Here is a 19316-nt window from a genome sequence, read left to right as displayed (position 1 = left end):
GCTCTTTTGAACAGAAGATGGGACGCGCTTGTTTGAAATTTGGGGAAAGTACAAACTTTGCCCCCCTCTTAAATTTCGGACCTACTGTGGGTCGGGGGTAGGATGGTGATAACCCACAAGTATAGGGGGTCACAACAGTTTTCGAGGGTAGAGTATTCAACCCAAATTTATTGATTCGACACAAGGGAAGCCAAAGAATATTCTCAAGTATTAGCAGTTGAGTTGTCAATTCAACCACACCTGGATAACTTAGTATCTGCAGCAAAGTATTTAGTAGCAAAGTAGTATGATACTAACGGTAACAATAGCAAAAGTACTATTTTTGGGTTTTGTAGTGATTGTAACAGTAGCAGCGGAAAAGTAAATAAGCGGAGAACAATATATGAAAAGCTCGTACACATTGGATCGGTGATGGAGAATTATGCCGGATGCGGTTCATCATGTAACAGTCATAACATAGGGTGACACAGAACTAGCTCCAATTCATCAATGTAATGTAGGCATGTATTCCGAATATAGTCATACGTGCTTATGGAAAAGAACTTGCATGAAATCTTTTGTCCTACCCTCCCATGGCAGCGGGGTCCTAGCGGAAACTAAGGGATATTAAGGCCTCCTTTTAATAGAGTACCGGACCAAAGCATTAACACATAGTGAATACATGAACTCCTCAAACTACGGTCATCACCGGGAGTGGTCCCGATTATTGTCACTTCGGGGTTGCCGGATCATAACACATAGTAGGTGACTATAGACTTGCAAGATAGGATCAAGAACTCACATATATTCATGAAAACATAATAGGTTCAGATCTGAAATCATGGCACTCGGGCCCTAGTGACAAGCATTAAGCATAGCAAAGTCATAGCAACATCAATCTCAGAACATAGTGGATACTAGGGATCAAACCTAACAAAACTAACTCGATTACATGATAAATCTTATCCAACCCATCACCGTCCAGCAAGCCTACGATGGAATTACTCACGCATGGCGGCGAGCATCATGAAATTGGTGATGGAGGATGGTTGATGATGACAACTGCGACGGATTCCCCTCTCTGGAGCCCCGAACGGACTCCAGATAAGCCCTCCCGAGAGAGTTTAGGGCTTGGCGGCGGCTACATATCGTAAAACGCGATGATCCTTCTCTCTGATTTTTTTCTCTCCGAACGTGAATATATGGAGTTGGAGTTGAGGTCGGTGGAGCACCAGGGGGCCCACGAGGCAGGGGCGCGCCCAGGGGGGCATGCGCGCCTCCCACCCTTGTGGACAGGGTGTGGGCCCCCTGGGCTTCATTCTTTCGCCAGTATTTTTTATTATTTCCAAAAATAATCTCTGTGAAGTTTCAGGTCATTCCGAGAACTTTTGTTTCTGCACAAAGATAACACCATGGCAATTCTGCTGAAAACATCGTCAGTCCGGGTTAGTTCCATTCAAATCATGCAAGTTAGAGTCCAAAACAAGGGCAGAAGTGTTTGGAAAAGTAGATACGACGGAGACGTATCAACTCCCCCAAGCTTAAACCTTTTCTTGTCCTCAAGCAATTCAGTTGATAAACTGAAAGTGATAAAGAAAAACTTTTACAAACTCTGTTTGCTCTTGTTGTTGTAAATATGTAAAGCCAGCATTCAGGTTTTCAGCAAAGATTATGACTAACCATATTCACAATAACACTTAGGTCTCATGTTTACTCATATCAATGGCATAATCAACTAGCGAGCAATAATAATAAATCTCGGATGACAACACTTTCTCAAAACAATCATGATATGATATAACAAGATGGTATCTCGCTAGCCCTTTCTGAGACCACAAAACATAAATGCAGAGCACATTTAAAGATCAAGGACTGACTAGACATTGTAATTCATGGTAAAAGAGATCCAGTCATAGTCATACCCAATATAAATTAATAGTAATGGATGCAAATGACAGCGGTGCTCTCCAGCTAGTGCTTTTTAATAAGAAGGTGATGACTCAACATAAAAGTAAATAGATAGGCCCTTCTCAGAGGGAAGCAGAGATTTGTAGAGGTGCTAGAGCTCGATTTTGAAATAGAGATAAATAATATTTTGAGCGGCATACTTTCATTGTCAACATGACAACCAAGAGATGGTGATATCTTCCATGCTACACACATTATAGGCGGTTCCCAAACAGAATGGTAAAGTTTATACTCCCCCTCCACCAACAAGCATCAATCCATGGCTTGCTCGAAACAACGAGTGCCTCCAACTAACAACAGTCCCGGGGGAGTTTTGTTTGCAGTTATTTTGATTTGATTTGCTTAGAGCATGGGACTGGGCATCCCGGTGACCAGCCATTTTCTCGTGAGTGAGGAGCGGAGTCCACTCCTCTTGAGAATAACCCGCCTAACATGGAAGATACAGACAGCCCTAGTTGATACATGAGCTATTCGAGCATACAAAACAGAATTTCATTTGAAGGTTTAGAGTTTGGCACATACAAATTTACTTGGAACGCCAGGTAGATACCGCATATAGGAAGGTATGATGGACTCATATGGAATAACTTTGGGGTTTATGGAAGTGGATACACAAGCAGTATTCCCGCTTAGTACAAGTGAAGGCTAGCAAAAGACTGGGAAGCGACCAGCTAGAGAGCGACAACAGTCATGAACATGCATTAAAATTAATAAACATTGAGTGCAAGCATGAGTAGGATATAATCCACCATGAACATAAATATCGTGAAGGCTATGTTGATTTGTTTCAACTACATGTGTGAACATGTGCCATGTCAAGTCACTCGAATCATTCAAAGGAGGATACCACCCCATCATACCACATCACAACCATTTTAATAGCATGTTGGCATGCAAGGTAAACCATTATAAACTCCTAGCTAATTAAGCATGGAATAAGCAACTATAATCTCTAATTGTCATTGCAAACATGTTTATTCATAATAGGCTGAATCAGGAACAATGAACTAATCATATTTACAAAAACAAGAGAGGTCAAATTCAAACCAGCTTCTCTCATCTCAATCAGTCCATCATATATCGTCATAATTACCTTTCACTTGCACGACCGAACGATGTGTATAATAATAATAGTGCACGTGCATTAGACTAAGCTGGAATCTGCAAGCATTCAATAAACAGGAGAAGACAAGGCAATATGGGCTCTTGGTTAAATCAACAATAATGCATATAAGAGCCACTTTAACAATTTCATTATGGTCTTCTCCTATCGACCCCCAAAGAAAAGAAATAAAACTATTTACACGGGAAAGCTCCCAACAAGCAAAAGAAGAACATGAAATATTTTTGGGTTTTCTTTTTAATTAATACTACTACAAGCAAGGAAAGTAAACTAACTAAATGCTACAACTAATTTTTTTTGGTTAAAGTTTTTCAAACACACAAGAAGAAAGCATGAAAAAGAAAATAAACTAGTATGGATAGTACAAAGAAAGAGTATGAGCACCGATAACTAGCATGAGTGTGTGGACATAAATGTAATGTCGGTGAGAAATACGTACTCCCCCAAGCTTAGGCTTTTGGCCTAAGTTGGTCTATTGCCACGGCTGGCCTGGCGGATATCCGAAGTTATAACTGGGGTCGTACTGAGAAGAAGAAGCCTCGGATTGCCACTGGCTGGCAATCACCTCCGGATCCCACTAGTAATAAGACTGTCGTGGAGCATCAAATTGTGGTTCCGGCTCTGGCTCTGTAGCTGATGCGGGGTTTAGGTAGGCGCGAATAGTCTCCGGCGGAACAAGGTACTTGCCTGCAGACAAATCAAACAAGGAAGGAGCAGGCAGAGTAATAGTCTCAGGGTGATTTTTACCAAATATTAATTTGTACTTAAGCGCCTTTTCCCTATTTTTAACAATAAAATCATGTGCTACCATACTCTTATAATCTAGATAAATAGGAGGCAACAATTTTTCTTCTTTCTCATAATGCCTAATAGGTATGTTATAGTATGCAGCGAGGCGCGAGGCGAAGATGCCTCCCAAGATAGGGCCCTTAGCACGGTTAAGGTTTAACCGCTTTGCAACAATAGCTCCCATACTAAATGTGTCATCACGAAATAAGGCATGGCACAAAATAACAATATCAGGGGCACTCAGGTTTCCACAGTTTCCGCGACCAATTAAGCATCTACTAGCAAATATTGCAAAGTAACGTAAAACAAGAAAATGTATGCTAGTAATTTGTGCGTCGGAAACCTTCCTCGTTTCCCCTACAGCAATGGTATCAATAAACCCATCCACATCATCACGATGTGGTTCCTCTATGATGCCCGAAAAGGGCAACTTGCAAACCTCACAAAATTCACGAAGGGTCATCTCTTTATACTCATCATATAAATAAAAATCCACCGTAGGTGGTGACCTCCTAGAATGGAAATGAAAATTTTGCACAAAGATATTAGTGAGTAAGAGATACTGTTCGCGTTGGTCACGGAGGAAATCGGTGAGGCCTGCATTCTCAGCCAACTCAAAAATCATCATAAATCCCGGCTGCTCTCAGAAAATCATCACAAGGCCATTCACATGGCCGAACTTCCGCGGTGCGAGGGAGATTATACTTGGGCCTCTCTTCTTCTTCACTTTGCTTATCCTTCGAGCTTCGGCTCGAAGAACCCCTCAAAAATCTCTTCATCATTTTCGGAAAATTTCTGAAATTTTTAGTAACTTCAAATAAAAGTGAATCAAACTCAACAAAATTGATAGCAACTACTCCCACAAGTGCCTAGAGACTATATCATGCATTAGAACTACTTGGGACCAAATGAATTTGACATGCAAGCTCAAGAACAGGGTCACCTAAGTAGCAATGCAATAAATAAAGCACTAGAACAAAAACTAATTGGACCATTGGAGGAGTTACATACCGAAGAACAATCCCCCAAAGCAGTTTTGTGAGAGGTGCTTTGAGCAAGGAGATCAAAAATCACGGCAAAATGAGCAAGAACTCGTGCTTGAGCTGGTTGGTGATTTTTTTGGGAGGAAGAAGGAGTGTGTGGGTGCAGGAATAAGTAGAGGGGAGCCACCATGGGCCCACGAGGCAGGGGGCGCGCCCTGGACCCTCGTGGCTAGGTGCTTGCTCCCCCTACTGTGTTCTCGGTGCCAGATATTCTCAAATATTCCAGAAAAAATCATATTTCAATTTCGGGGCATTTGGAGAACTTTTATTTTCGGGGTATTTTTTATTGCACGGATAATTCAGAAAATATATAGAAAATACTATTTTTACTTTATTTAATCTAAATAACAGAAAGTAAAAGGAGGGTACAGAAGGTTGTGCTTTCTAACTTCATCCATCTCATGCTCATCAAAAGGAATCCACTAACAAGGTTGATCAGGTCTTGTTAACAAACTCATTCCGAATAACATGGAACCGGAGAAATTTCGAAATAACACTATGTTACCTCAACGGGGATATGCACATCTCCAATAATAAGAATATCATATCTCTTTTTGACAGTAGGTAGAGGAAATTCAAAACCTCCAAAAATAATCGATGGAATTTTTCCAATAGAGTTTATACTATGAACTTGAGGTTGTTTCCTCAGAAAGTGTACCGTATGCTCATTGCCATTAACATGAAAAGTGTCATTGCCTTTGTTGCAATCAATAACAGCCCATGCAGTATTAAAAAAGGGTCTTCCAAGAATAATAGACATACTATCGTCCTCGGAAATATCAAGAATAACAAAGTCCGTTAAAATAGTAACATTTGCAACCACAACAGGCACATCCTCGCAAATACCGACAGGTATAGCAGTTGATTTATCGGCCAATTGCAAAGATATTTGAGTAGGTGTCAACTTATTCAAATCAAGTCTACGATATAAAGAGAGAGGCATAACACTAACACCGGCTCCAAGATCACATAAAGCAGTTTTAACATAGTTTCTTTTAATGGAGCATGGTATAGTGGGTACTCCTGGATCTCCAAGTTTCTTTGGTATTCCACCCTTAAAAGTGTAATTAGCAAGCATGGTGAAAATTTCAGCTTCCGGTATCTTTGTTTTATTTGTAACAATATCTTTCATATACTTAGCATAAGGATTCATTTTAAGCATATCAGTCAAACGCATACGCAAAAAGATAGGCCTAATCATTTCAGCAAAGCACTCAAAATCCTCATCATCCTTTTTCTTGGATGGTTTAGGGGGAAAGGGCATGGGTTTCTGAACCCATGGTTCTCTTTCTTTACCGTGCTTCTTAGCAACAAAGTCTCTCTTATCATAACGTTGATTCTTTGATTGTGGGTTATCAAGATCAACAGCAGGTTCAATTTCTACATCATTATCATTACTAGGTTGAGCGTCAACATGAACATCATCATTAACATTATCACTAGGTTCATGCTCATTACCAGATTGTGTTTCGGCATCAGAAATAGAAATATCATTGGAGTTCTCAGATGTGTCAATAACAGGTTCACTAGAAGCATGCAAAGTCCTATCATTTTTCTTGTTCTTCTTTTTAGAAGGACTAGGTGCATCTATATTATTTCTCTGAGAATCCTGCTCAATTCTCTTAGGGTGGCCCTCAGGATACAAAGGTTCCTGAGTCACTTTACCCCCCTCTAGTTGCAACTCTAACAGCAAAGACATTATTCTTACTGTTCAATTCATTAAGCAAATCATTCTAAGCTTTAAGTACTTGTTCTACTTGAGTGGCGACCATAGAAGCATGTTTACTAATGAGTTTAAGTTCACCTTTAACTCTAGACATATAGAGCATAATTGGTTTATTGCCAACAATTGGCATTGCCAATATTTGGCAAGCCAACATTTGGCAAAATCAAAATTTGCCAAATGTTGGCAACTTTTATGAGGTTGAGAAAAAAAGTTGGTAGCCAACCAATCACTAGCCAACATTTGGCATTTGCCAAATATTGGCATGCCAACTTTTGGCATCAAACCAATCACATCCGTAGAACGGGATGCCCAAACAAAGGACCTTCCTTACTTACCGCGATGAAAGGCCTAAAATATAGACTTGGCAACTCGGCCTGCGATGAAAACCGCCCACGTGATCTGACGGCTGAAGTGTTGAACAGGGAAGTCCTAACTGGCGCCTACAGCGTCCTTCCTATCGGCTGTTTCTACGGAGGCCCATAGTCGTCCGCTCGCTTTGATTGTTTCGATCGCCCAATTCGATCGCTGTTCTACTGTTCACGGGCGAACGTTATTATTATTATTTTCTCCCTTCAAATCCCCAAAAAAGGTGTGCACACCTTGATTCAAACCGCGATGCTCCACTTAAACAACAAGCACACTGACCAACTCGTCGAGCACACTTGACATACTGGATTACTTTTTTTATTCTTAAAATGCAAACCGTAAAAAACGTAGTTGTTTTCCATTTTTCCTTTTTCTTTTTTGTTCTTTTTTTTGCGAGAAAAACTTTCAATCTATTCATCTTCAATCATGATAGTACAACGAACACTAGAAATAATAAATACATCCAGATCTGTAAACCACCTAGCGACGACTACAAGCACTGAAGCGAGCCGAAGGCACGCCACTGTCATCGCCCCTCCATCGCCGGAGCCGGGCAAACCTTGTTGTAGTAGACAGTCGGGAAGTCGTCGTGCTAAGGCCCCATAGAACCAACGCACCAGAACAACAACCGCCGCCGATGAAGAGTGTAGATCAGAAGGATCCAACCTGAAGACACAGGAACACAGACGAACGACGAACAGATCCGAGCAAATCCACCAAAGATAGATCCAGCGGAGACACACCTCCACACGCCGACCGACGATGCTAGACGCTTCACCGGGACGGGGGCTAGACGGGGAGACCTTTATTCCATCTTCAAGGAGTCGCCGTCGTCTCGCCTTTCTGAGTAGGACACAAAACCTAACAAAACTCGAAAAAGGATCTAAAAATGGAGCCCTCCCACCAGCAAGGGCCGAGATCCACTTCGCCTCCATGGCCCTAAGGCCACCGGAGATGGGGCGGACCAGCGACGACGCCGGCGGGAAGCAAGAGAAACCCTATCGGGACCCTCTAGTTGATCACTTGATCGAAAGGCTAGGGCTCTTCTTTTTTGTTCTTTTATTCATGACGGTTCACCAGTTCAACCGTCGACTTTTGAATAAATACGAAAAATGAAAAAAAAAATCATGAAATTCGAAAAAGCTCCTGAAGTTAAAAATGTTCATGGATTTTTGAAAATTGGAACAGAAAGTTCAAAAAATCAAAAATTTGTAAAAAGTTCATCAATTTTAGAAAAAAGTTCATAAATATGAAGAAAAGTTCATCGATTTGAAAAAAGCGCATCAATTTTGAAAAAAAAAGTTCATCAGTTTTCGAAAAAAGTTAATCAATTTTGAAAAAAACCATTGATTTTGGGGAAAACATTCATCAAATTTGAAAAAAGTGTTTATCAATTTGAAAAAGTTCATTGATTTTGCAAAAATTTCATCGGTTTTGAAAAAAAATGTTCACGAATTTGAGTAAAAGTTCATGGATTTGATAAAAAATGTTCATCAGTTTTGGGAAAAAAGATCATGAATTTGAAAGGAATCCGCGCATTTAAGAGAAAAGGAAAAGGAGAAAGAAAGAAAAAAACAAAACAGAAAAACCGAATAAAAACATCTGGAGAAAAAACCACGAACTGACAAAACAAATTAAAGAAATAAAAAATCATGTAAATCACAATGTGTTGGATAGCCTAGTGGTTTGTGCGCTTTCCTTCAAATGGAGATGTTGCGGGATCGAATCGAAAATACAGTGGTATATGGGCCGGCCCAGGTAAGAGCGCCTTCAGCGCCCATTAGCAGAATGCACGTTAACGGGCGCTGAAGGCGCCAAATAGGAAATGCCTGTTGAACATGACAAAGTGGATTATGGGAATTCCATGGGAACTCAAATTTTTGAGGATTTTAATCCGTAGACTTTTATACGAGAACCCTTTTGATTGGTCATACTTTTTTATATTTAATTAATTTCTATTGTTTTTCATTTCATAGAAATCCTAACATGACCGCAAACCTCATTTTCTTTTTCTTACTCTCTCTCGCCAATCATCTAAAATTTTCATGTTTGTTCCCTATGCGCTATTCAAAGGCACACATTGCAGGATTCCTGTGCTCTAAAATCCTATAAGATGTCACGGTACGGGGCATCTCAATTATGTGTTTTTATCTTATTTGTATGTTTTTATATTCTTATAATTCAAGGAGATTGTAATTTCGCTGGTGGCAGGTTTGTTTTTCCATGGATCGGTGGATGGGTGATTGGTTCTACATGTTCTTTTAGTATAAACATCAAACCTAAATATTCAACAAAAACTTCTAAACATTTTTAATCTTTCTTTAATTATTTAAGAAAATCTCATATCAGGTGTATATACACCCAGGAATCAAAGGGCAATTCCCACATATTAGTTCGTATAATCATGTGTAATCAATACTAAACATCATTAGAGGCCTAGATGCACTTTTAGCGTCGTGTTGAAACACTTTTCCAACAGTCCAGGTGCATGAGCTGAGTATCCTGAGGCAACGTGCGCAACCATTAGAGCATCTCCAGCCGTGCCCCCAGAAAGGCCTCCCCAGATGATTTTTTGGAGCCGGCGCCGAAAAAACGGCCCAGTCGCGCCCCAGGAGCCCAATTTTCGTCGGCCTGGGCCGAAATCAGCGCCGGCAGACCCAGGCTGAACCCGGCGCGCTGGGGGCGCGCAGGGGCGCCGGGGCGAGCAGTTTTGGCGCGAAAGAGCCGCGAGCCAGCCGCGTCAGCGACACCGCGCCTCGTCTTCCCCCAACGCCTCGGTTTCCCGCGGGGAATCAATGGCAAGGCTGCCGCCGGCCAGCCTTGCCATTGATTCCTCACGGGGCGGCGCGCCGACGCCTCCCCTCCCGCGCACGCGTGCACACGGGCGCGGCACGGCTATATAAGCTGGTGGCCCCCTCGCCTCTGGCCACACCAGCCCTAGCCGCCGAGCTCTCCCTCTCCCTTGCGCCGCCGCCGAGCCCTCCCTCTCCATCTCCCGTGCGTACGCCGTCGAGCCCTCCCTCTCCCCCTCCCGATGGCCGAGCGTTTCCCCAGCGACGAGGCGACGGCCAACGGCTTCGGCCGCCGCTCACTCCGCGAACAGGAGTCGTGGCTCCTGTTCCGGCCAACATCCCGGCGCCGCCGGACATGCGTGCCGGGCCGACGGGGTGGAGGCTCAGCAATGGGGGAGTGCCCATTCCCCCGTTGCCCGACGCCGTGGCGCGCCCTCGCTACTTCGCCGACGAGGTGGAGATCGTGCGCGCCTCCCTCACCGACGAGCAGCGCGCCCTCCCCCAGTACGCCGCCGACAACCACGCGGCGTGGGCGGCGTACTTCGAGCGCCGTCAGCAGCAGAGGCTGGCGTCCACCAATGGGGCGCCGGTGGTGGGCGGCACGAAGAACAGCGAGGGGCGCCACCTGTGGTGGGGCGTCCCCGGCCGCACGCTCGAGGGCGTGCTGACGCACCTCGAGGGCGGCAACAACCCACCGCTGGCATACCCTCCCCCGGCGAGGGCGGCCGCCCCGGCTCACCGCCGACGCGCCGGGCAATGGATGCCCAGGAGGTTCGGCTCCTCCTCGTCGTCCTCCTCGCACTCCTCCTCACGGGCTTCTTCCCACTCCTCCGGCTCTCCGCGGCTGCTCGGCGTCAAGGCCGAGCCCGCGGCGGAGACGCCGCTCGGCCGGCGCACGCGCAGCGCCGGCATCGTCATCAACGAGGGCGGCCGGCGCGCCTCCTCGTCGGCTCCTCCGCGCTTCGTCAAGCCAAATACGAAGCCGGGGCTCGCGCCGGTGAAGACGGATCCGGGTCTCCCCGTCATGAAGACGGAGCACGGCGACGTGGAGCTCGACGACGACGCGGCCCTGGAATGGGCGCGCAAGGACTCCCTGAAGATGGCGAGGGAGCGCCAGCGCGTCGCCCTGGCGCGGTTCGAGCAGCGTCGCCGGGGCCGCGACGAAGGAGGAGGAGTCGTCATCGAGGACAACGATGAAGAAGACGCGCCGCCGCCACCAGTCCGCGTTGGGGACGCCGGTCAGGGGTCCACCAGGGACGGCCGCGTCAAGGAGGAGAAGGCTGCCGACGACGACGGCGGCGAGGATGGCGGCGACGACGGCGACTACTCGGCGTTCGCGATTTTTGGTTTTAGTTATATTTGCTATGTACCGCCGAACATGTCAATATATGCCAAATTTGGCCGAAATTTAGTCGTGTTTAAACGAATTTGCCGAACTTTTTTTTTCTAATTTATGCGCATCTGGGGGCGGCCCTGGGGCCGGCGACTGGGGACCAACTCGCCCCCAGGCCCTTTTTTGCGCCGGCTCGCCCCCAGGCGGCGATTTTAGGCACCCCCTGGGGGCCAACGGCTGGAGATGCTCTTATATGTACCGCGTCGCTCGTGACGAGCGACTCGGGCGGCAACCAGCCGAGCGCCGCCGATACCCTTCTCCTCCTCCCATTCCCTCCTCACCGCCGCCAGAGTGAGCCGCAGGGCAAGCCCTCGAGGCTCCCAAGTACGGCAGCGGCGGGGCTTTTGTCCTTAGCTCGACGGCAGGAATCATGGGAATACTATGCGGGGCGTGGCCGATCTGACTTGGCGGCGTGACGGGCGGCCCTGCCTTGACCGGCGGTGACGCGACGGCCTGTGATGGCTGCGGGCACGACGGCTGGCCGTGCAGCGGCGTTGGCTGCGTTCGGCGGCGGCGATCGGATCTGCGGCGACGACCATGTATGGTTTGGCCACCGAACGGATCTGATCTGGCCGGTGCGGCCCGCTCGTTGTGCGGCGGCTCAGATCGGTGGTGAGCCGTGCACATGATGCTTGATGGAGGTTTGTTGAGCGGATCCGGGTGAAAACCTCGTTCTCGGCTTGTTGTCGAGACCGGCGATGGCGGTACTCTTTTGTGTCGTTACCTTCTTGAAGGCATCACCGTGGAGAAGCTCCAGATCTCTATCCGCTACCTCCAGGGGAAACCCTAGATCAGTATATCGGATGACGACGATGCTCTGGTGTCGTTTCCCCCTTGGGGGCGTCATTTTTGAAGGTGTACACGGGCTCGAGGGACCAGTGGACGGCTTCTTTGGTGAAGCGGTGCTTCATCTTACACATTGATGGCAGCGGATCTCGGCGGTGTGGCACAGTGAAGACTCGGCGTCCGATGCACGGAGATGGACACGCAGGAGGAGGACGCTGTCTGGCGTCATGGTGGCGTCGACGGCAGAGAGGCCTGGCAAGCTCGGTGCGTTAGTTTTCGCTCTGAAGATGGATTGGTGGAAGACGGCGGCGTCGGCACATGAGAGTGCGTTGGACCGGTTTGTACCCAAAACCCAATATGTGCCTTGGTTGGGGTCTTCGGCTTTAGATGTTAGGCTTGGTGCGATGTCTGTTTGGTATTAGGCTCGGACCATCGGCACCTCTTCATCAAGTGGATAGGAGTAGTGACAGTTCTTGCTAAGATGGTGGCTTCAAACTATCTGATGTACTATTTTGTAAGGTCTTTGTGAATAATTAATAAATGGCTGCATGCATGGCTCAGATGCAGAGGACGGGGTAATCCTTTTTTCTAAAAAAACAGTCGAGGTGCATTAGTGGCGATCGATGTTGATGGTTGTTGCTTGTTGTAGTTTGCTTGGCTAAGGCTTTTAGATGAACTTTTTTGGTTTTTTTTTTCTGATTTCTTTGTGTGTATACATGTTAGTGTTGGTTGTGCGTATCCTAATCAATATTGGGGATGTTGCTTATTGGAAACTTATCGGTCAACCCTAGATAAGGGGCAAATCGGCCGTTTTATCGGCATATCATCCGATTTATCTTATCGATCAGACACCGGTAAGCAATAAATTGGCCAGTTTATCGGGATATCGGCTGATTTTTGAACAGTGATCCTAATCATATGATGTTGGGTGTGTGCTCATGATCTTTGTATTCTCTTGATGCGACATTGTGAGTTAATAAAAAAAAAAAAGCACCATTTATCGAGGAAAAGGTAACATGCATACATTGGAATCACACTCTTTGCCAATATATATGATGTATACACTTGATTCTGTACAAACATAGGCACATAATTTCCTACATGACAGATAGATTACAACCAAGTTTAATTACAACAGTAGATACTGATATATGTCCATCTCCATATCTGTATATTTACAAAGCACAAGAGCCAAACACCTGCATAGTTTGGAGGTTCAGTCTTCCAACAGTACCAGTTTGGGGCTACATTCTGCTGCTTGGCACATAAATTTTGGGTGAGCCAAGATGCTGCCCTCTTATTGACCAAGACATATTTGAACAGTGAACTGAACCACTCTAGGCTTAATTTGCTTCTAGCACCTCCCATTCGTCGTCATCGTCGTCATCATCCGAAGATGTGGTATGGTCCTTAGCATGGCTCCTCTGCGGCAGATCATTTCTGTTATCATCGTTCCCCAAAGGCCGGTCTGTGTCAACTGACGCACTCTTACAGTCATCCTTGTCGGAAGAATTAGTTGAGCTGCTAGTTGTCACCAAGGCTGATTTAAGCTTGCTTACACGGGCGTGGATGCTTGATATTTCTCCTCTACAAAAGTAAAACAAGGGCATTCATATTCGGAGGTTGTATCGGTAATACAAGAGCTAACTATGGTTGGCCAAAGAGTTAGAAGACAGTATGCAGCTCAATTCAAAGCATGGCTTAGTAATCTTCACTAGTTATGAGTTTTCTCCTTTTTAGCTCTGTTTTTTTTTACTTTGCTTGACACTTGTTAATCATGTAGTATTGATTTATGTTAACAATGTAAAAATTGCAGTGGGGAATTCCCCACTGTTATGCTAAAAAAAAGGCGATCTCGCGTGCAGCACCAAGCTCCTTTTCTACAGGTTCTTCATGCCGAGGCCCCCCAGCTCGACGGGCCTGCAGTCATCGTACCGTGCTACTGAGCAGTTGCCACCATTAGCATCGAGGTGATCAGTTCAGAAGAACTTGCGCAACCACTTATTGATGGCCACGAGCAGCCACTTGCCATCTCAGTTGCCATCATGGTGTGGATGGAATCACGGGCAGAATCGTTTTCACCATGACGAGCCACCCTCCTTTGATGATCATCCCGCTCACCAGCCACAAACTTGTTACCAGTTTTGTCCAACAAAGGTTGGTAGTCAGCTACCAGATGGAAAGGCAAGGTTGGTAACTAGATTTTTCACTACGAAGAAGACACGAGTCACCAAAGTTTTGGATGAAGAGTTGGGTGGTGGGGGAGTGCACCCACCCTCCTATCCAGATAGGCTCCAAAACAAAAGGATGTACACGACATAGTATGGTAGAGCCTCATTTTGAAATTATACACACTAACACTGGTCAAATAAATGCATGTATGAATGAGCAGTAAGCCTATATGAATGGGAGAGTGTAACATACTGCATGATATCAATGATGTGACCCCGGTCCAACAATTGTTCTCTCAGCTGCAACGAGAAAATTTTGAATCCATTAATACAAGATATGCAAGAAGAGCAACAATCATGTGTGTGTGTGTGTGTGTGTGTGTGAAAGAAACTGCAAAATCTACAAACTAATTTTGCCTATTACCAAAATGTTCTCTTCGGCTTCCTTTTGGAGCTTTCTTGACTCCTCCATTATGCTCCCCATTGTAGCTTCCTTCTCTTTACGTACCAATAGAGCTAATTTATCTTCTTGGATAATTTGCTCCATTGCTGTAGCCTCTTCCTCCATCGAAGTTGCTAGACGTGCATCTAATTGAAATTTAATCTGCGCAATCGTAGTGGGTATGAACATAAAGCATTACTATCAATTTCTTACTCACAAAATAACAGCATCCTTGTTCAATATTATTCTATTGGCATTTTGCTCTTAATTAAGTTTAGCTGTTGTTCATCACAAAAAAAAAAAAATTTAGCTGTTGTTACCTCCTGAACAGCTGTAAGCGCTTCATTTCTTTGAGCAGCCAATTTGGTAAGCTTAGACTGAAGGTCCTGAGTTAGAGCCACCAACGAACAATTTTCTTCGCACACTACTTGAGCTTGCTATTTAGGAATGAATGAATAGTAAGCCTCATTTTCAATACATATGAAGATACCAGAGCATTAATAGCATGGTACCTTATCATTTGACTCTTTGGAATTCTCAATGAGCTGATTAAAGTGCTCTGCCATGGCAAGAAAATTTTGATGTGCCTTGTCAGCATTTTGTTTTGCTAGTCGAGACTTTTCCTCCTGAAGCTCAACCTCTTCCATCTTCATGATTGTTGATTCATACAAACAGCTCAATAATTCCTGCAATGAGCTTTATGTGATTTTTCTACAAAATTCATGATCAAATTATTGTGTTCTATATATTTAACGAAATTACCTTATGTATATTACAGAATAATTTAAATTTTATTACAAAATTTGGTACCATAATTTGACAAGTGTTGGCATGCAAAATCTTGGCTTACCAATGACTAACTTGGAAAATTCAGGCCTTAAACAAAGCAAAAAAATCAATAAACAATGGAAGCTACCCTTCCCCAGACCCTAAGCAAGCGGGAGCTACATGCACCGGGCTGCCCTTTCTTTAATGGAAGCTTTTTAACCCCGGCCTCTGCATCTTAGATGCATGCAGCCACACTTATAACAGAGTTTATTACATCATCAAGAAAAATTAATCTCGGCTAAAAAAGAAGAGACCAAAACATCCTGGCCAATAACTACCACGAGATATTATACCCACAAGCAAGACTACTCTATAAACTAAGAAGTCTATCAGTGGCACGCCATCCAAATCAGGACATAAAGGAGGACCCATATGTTTCTCAACTTGTTTCAGTGTATTATCTTAATGCTTTCAAGTGAGGAAAAAGAGAAATAACTGGCTGCATGCATGCCAATGACTGAAATAAGATTAAACTTCACAGTTTACATAAACATAACTAGAGTAAGGGTTGAATCAAAAGCAACCCCATTGACTTAGCTTTGTACCGTATTTTTAGACTAATAAGCATGTTTTTTCATAAAGGGTAATATGTTAATATCAAACTGATATAAAAAACACCTGGCCTGAGACTAATAAGCATGTAAGAATACGAAAAAATTTACTGAGCTTTTAAAGTGGTTTATTGGCAAGTAGGATTAAAAGCATTGTTTCCAAGGAGAAAGCCTAGCCGTACAACAGTTACCTTGCTTTTAGTGATATCAGAAATATTCTTGTTTATTTCAGTGATATGAAATGACTGAGTGGAGTTATCGAGAAATCCCTCACTTTTATCTGCACCAGGCATCATCCATTCTTCATTAGGCTGATCTGCATCAAGCTCAACCATCGGGCATAAGGAGTAGTGCTTATCACCATCGAAATTGCACGTACTAGTAAATGTTCCACGATGATTGAAATTGAGATGTATTGAAGGTAGCTCCTCATTATGAACTGTCTCGGAACCACCCTTTTCTTGAAAGGCTTGTAATGAATTATCGACGATTTTGGATGAGGCAAATAACTCAAATAGTTTGTGTTGATCGTCTAGCTTAACAAAAGGCTGCTCATTTTTCTCCTCAGTAAAATTCAAAGGTACTTTTGTTGTCTCGTCAACTGTGCATAGATCGCCAAATAAATTGTAGAAGTTGCCATCATTTGCTGACTTGTGGAGTTCAGGGGTATTTTCTGCAGTACAGAGTGCACCCAACTCTTCTCCAGCATTATCTTTGTTTTCAAACAGAACTTGTAAGTCATTCTTATCCTTTGGGTTGGAGAGCGTATGAACAGTTGGAGCATTTGGCAAGTTCTTTGATGTCTGTTTGTCTTCCTTTGAGTGAAAATTCGCAAGTAAGGTTTCCAAGTAACAGTTATCTCCTGACTTGGCGAAATCATGTTTACTTGCCTCATGAGAAAGTTTCAGAGGCACTTGCCCTCCATGTTTCACTGCACAATCTGAAGGGCTCTCCATAAATAATGGCAACATATTCCCAGAAGAGGCAAGCAAATCTGATAGCTCATAATTATCATTATAATGCTTGTGGTTGCCTATTTCAGTCTCTGGAGTCACTTCATCTTTTTCAGCTGCACAATGATCATTACATCCTCCTGAATCAGACTGCTCATACTCTATCATATGTGGCTCCGTTGCAGATGTCGATGACGATCCAAGCAGAGCATAATGCTCCTGGAGAAGGCTGTTCATTACTGTTGTAGGAATTCTTGTTTCATTTATCACCACCTTATCCTCGATCTGGGAACATTTTTCTACTTTGTTGTTACTCTGGAATGGTCCATCATAATCTGAAAATGGATCACATTCACCAACAGTGCCACTGCTCTCAGCTGACGTACCGAATAGGGCACTGGCATCCTCTTTAGCTCCTACTAGATCCACCAATGATATCCCTCCAAAGTGCAAGTTAGACTTCCTGGCTAACATTTGAAAACAAACAAGCATGAGACTGAAGGCCCCATTGGATAAACAACTAGCAGATGCACATATTTGATTGCTACAAGTATTTCCACGTGATGGGTGAAAACAAACAATAGGAATGGAAAAAAGGGTGCAAAACACAGTGCACAAAGTTACTTACAATCAGTATGGTCGTGTTCTGCATAATCAATATCTTGGAGTGTAAAAACTGTTTCAGTAGGTTCGCTTACTGCTGGAATGACATCAGAAAGAACAAATCCAACAGCTGCATCGACATCAGAGGAATACTGACTGGCTACAGCCTTCAATATTCGAAGATCAACCTGTAACACAAATACAAAGGGAAAAAATAACCTTAAATATGTCATGTTTTCTTTATCTTGATGTACAGTTGCACATATGTTAGAATTGGTTGCATAAATACAGTACAGGATATTTGAGGTGGTTCATGTTCATGTTCATGTTAATGAATCCAGTCTCCAGGATGAAGTAAACCATGTTTGGCATTTATTTTTTTAAACGAGGCAAAAGATTTGCCATTTTCATTGATTAAGAAGGTGAGAGTTGCCTGGTTAATTAGCGGAAACCCGGGCGAAAACAGAAACAACACGCCCATAGAAGGGCGCTCCGGCCGACCTGGCACCCACAAGACCAGCAATGATTGACAGGGAAATCAGTAATCCAGCAGGGCTGCACAATGAATGTCAGCATTTTATATTTATCTTTTGGAAAGGTTGAATAATGTCAGCGTAAATGACTTGATACTTCGACATTTTACTTGGTTGTTGGCTCCTTGCTACTCCTGTCACTATCTTTTACTGTATTTCCCTATAATTGCTCGATCTTATATTTCTTAACAGAGGGTGTACTTGGTAGGACTTATATTATGCACGTGCAGACCTACTACTGATGTTCCTTCCATATATGATACATACTGAGCAGAGCATTCTCCCTCAATAGTATTAAATTATCCTTTATTGGCCTAAACCGGAAATTTACCTCCCCTAAGAAAAACTGAAATGCTCCCGGGAGCCTATTAATAGATTTTTATTTTTTTTGAATTGCCCATTCATCAAACAGTTTGTCGGCAACCCATATGGTGGTGCCTTGTACTAGCAGCTAGAGCAAAACCAGGAAAATCCAAAAAGCGGCGGAGGAGAGAAAAGAAGATTCTACAAATAGAATCTTCGCGTGTAAGCTAGATGAATTACTCCAATTTATTTATTTATTTTTGCTAAATAGTACTACTATTACATAGAAGAGATTGACCTTGAGGTATTTACAAAGAAAAACATGAACAAATCTTGTGGAGCCAGCCAGCCGGACCAATCCATACCTGCGGGAAGACCTCTCGCAGGGCGCAGAAAACCTGCTTGAATGCCATCGCCGACGCCTCCAGAAGTGGAAAGGGGATGGATTTTTGGTCAAGGAGTAGGGGGGTGACATGAAGGTTGGGGGGAGTGGAGAAAACCAGTGAGACAGAGAGAGGGGTGACGGATGGAAAGAAGCCGAGGGAGACGACAGGTGAGGAGGAAAAGCTCGGATGGGGACGCGCCAGTTACTGGCGGATATTCATGGCGTATAGAATGGCAGCTGGGGCCGCAGGTCGTCGGGGCCATACGGTCAGTGAGTGCCACGGGGGGCTGCGCTTGGCTCCAGCCTTCCTGGGACGCTGGGACGCGAGGGGACCGGCTTGTCAGTGGCATGGATAGTGTGGCTCGTTGTCTTATCTCACGGTGGGTTGACTAGGACAGCAACCAGAGGACCTGTCCGGTGTTGCCGACACGGAGGCCGTTGGCACGTAAGTTTCAACGTGGCCCACCGCCCGACCCGCAACACATTGTGTGAGTTATACACATCGGCCTCTTCTTTCCCAGTGCCGACCACCCGTCACACCCACCGTGAGCCCGTGATGTCGCGTCGTGTGCGTCTTCCGCT

General features: G+C 44.5%; 1 protein-coding gene across 3 annotated transcripts; it reads right to left on the bottom strand.

Moving 5' to 3' along the window:
• Positions 1-12986: 12986 nt before the first annotated feature.
• LOC109774540 (uncharacterized) lies at positions 12987-18904 on the bottom strand. 3 transcript variants are annotated; one of them, XM_040399671.3, is made up of 9 exons: positions 18715-18904; positions 17539-17701; positions 16337-17377; positions 16149-16237; positions 15091-15264; positions 14899-15015; positions 14561-14740; positions 14390-14436; positions 12987-13552 (listed from the first exon to the last, which is right to left on the bottom strand). In XM_040399671.3, exons 1-9 carry the CDS (start codon positions 18760-18762, stop codon positions 13309-13311), a joined length of 2103 nt encoding a protein of 700 aa, XP_040255605.1. In that variant the 5' UTR covers positions 18763-18904; the 3' UTR covers positions 12987-13308. The 3 variants fall into 3 exon arrangements, with proteins under 3 accessions (XP_040255605.1, XP_020188864.1, XP_040255606.1); XM_020333275.4 differs by having other exon boundaries at positions 16149-17377; positions 18715-18883; XM_040399672.3 differs by having other exon boundaries at positions 16149-17373; positions 18715-18873.
• Positions 18905-19316: the final 412 nt, after the last annotated feature.

This window comes from Aegilops tauschii, chromosome 2 (genome assembly GCF_002575655.3).
Source record: "Aegilops tauschii subsp. strangulata cultivar AL8/78 chromosome 2, Aet v6.0, whole genome shotgun sequence".
Lineage (NCBI taxonomy): Eukaryota > Viridiplantae > Streptophyta > Magnoliopsida > Poales > Poaceae > Aegilops > Aegilops tauschii.
This window is presented reverse-complemented; position numbering and strand designations above follow the sequence as displayed.

Bases quoted from the DNA above. Each gene is read 5' to 3' on its own strand.
- LOC109774540 (XM_020333275.4), bottom strand. From the start codon at position 18,762: ATGGCATTCAAGCAGGTTTTCTGCGCCCTGCGAGAGGTCTTCCCGCAG. The intron at 17,378-17,538 runs GTAAGTAACTTT...TTCAAATGTTAG, and splicing joins AGAACACGACCATACTGATT to CCAGGAAGTCTAACTTGCAC. The intron at 14,741-14,898 runs GTAACAACAGCT...ACGATTGCGCAG, and splicing joins CGCTTACAGCTGTTCAGGAG to ATTAAATTTCAATTAGATGC.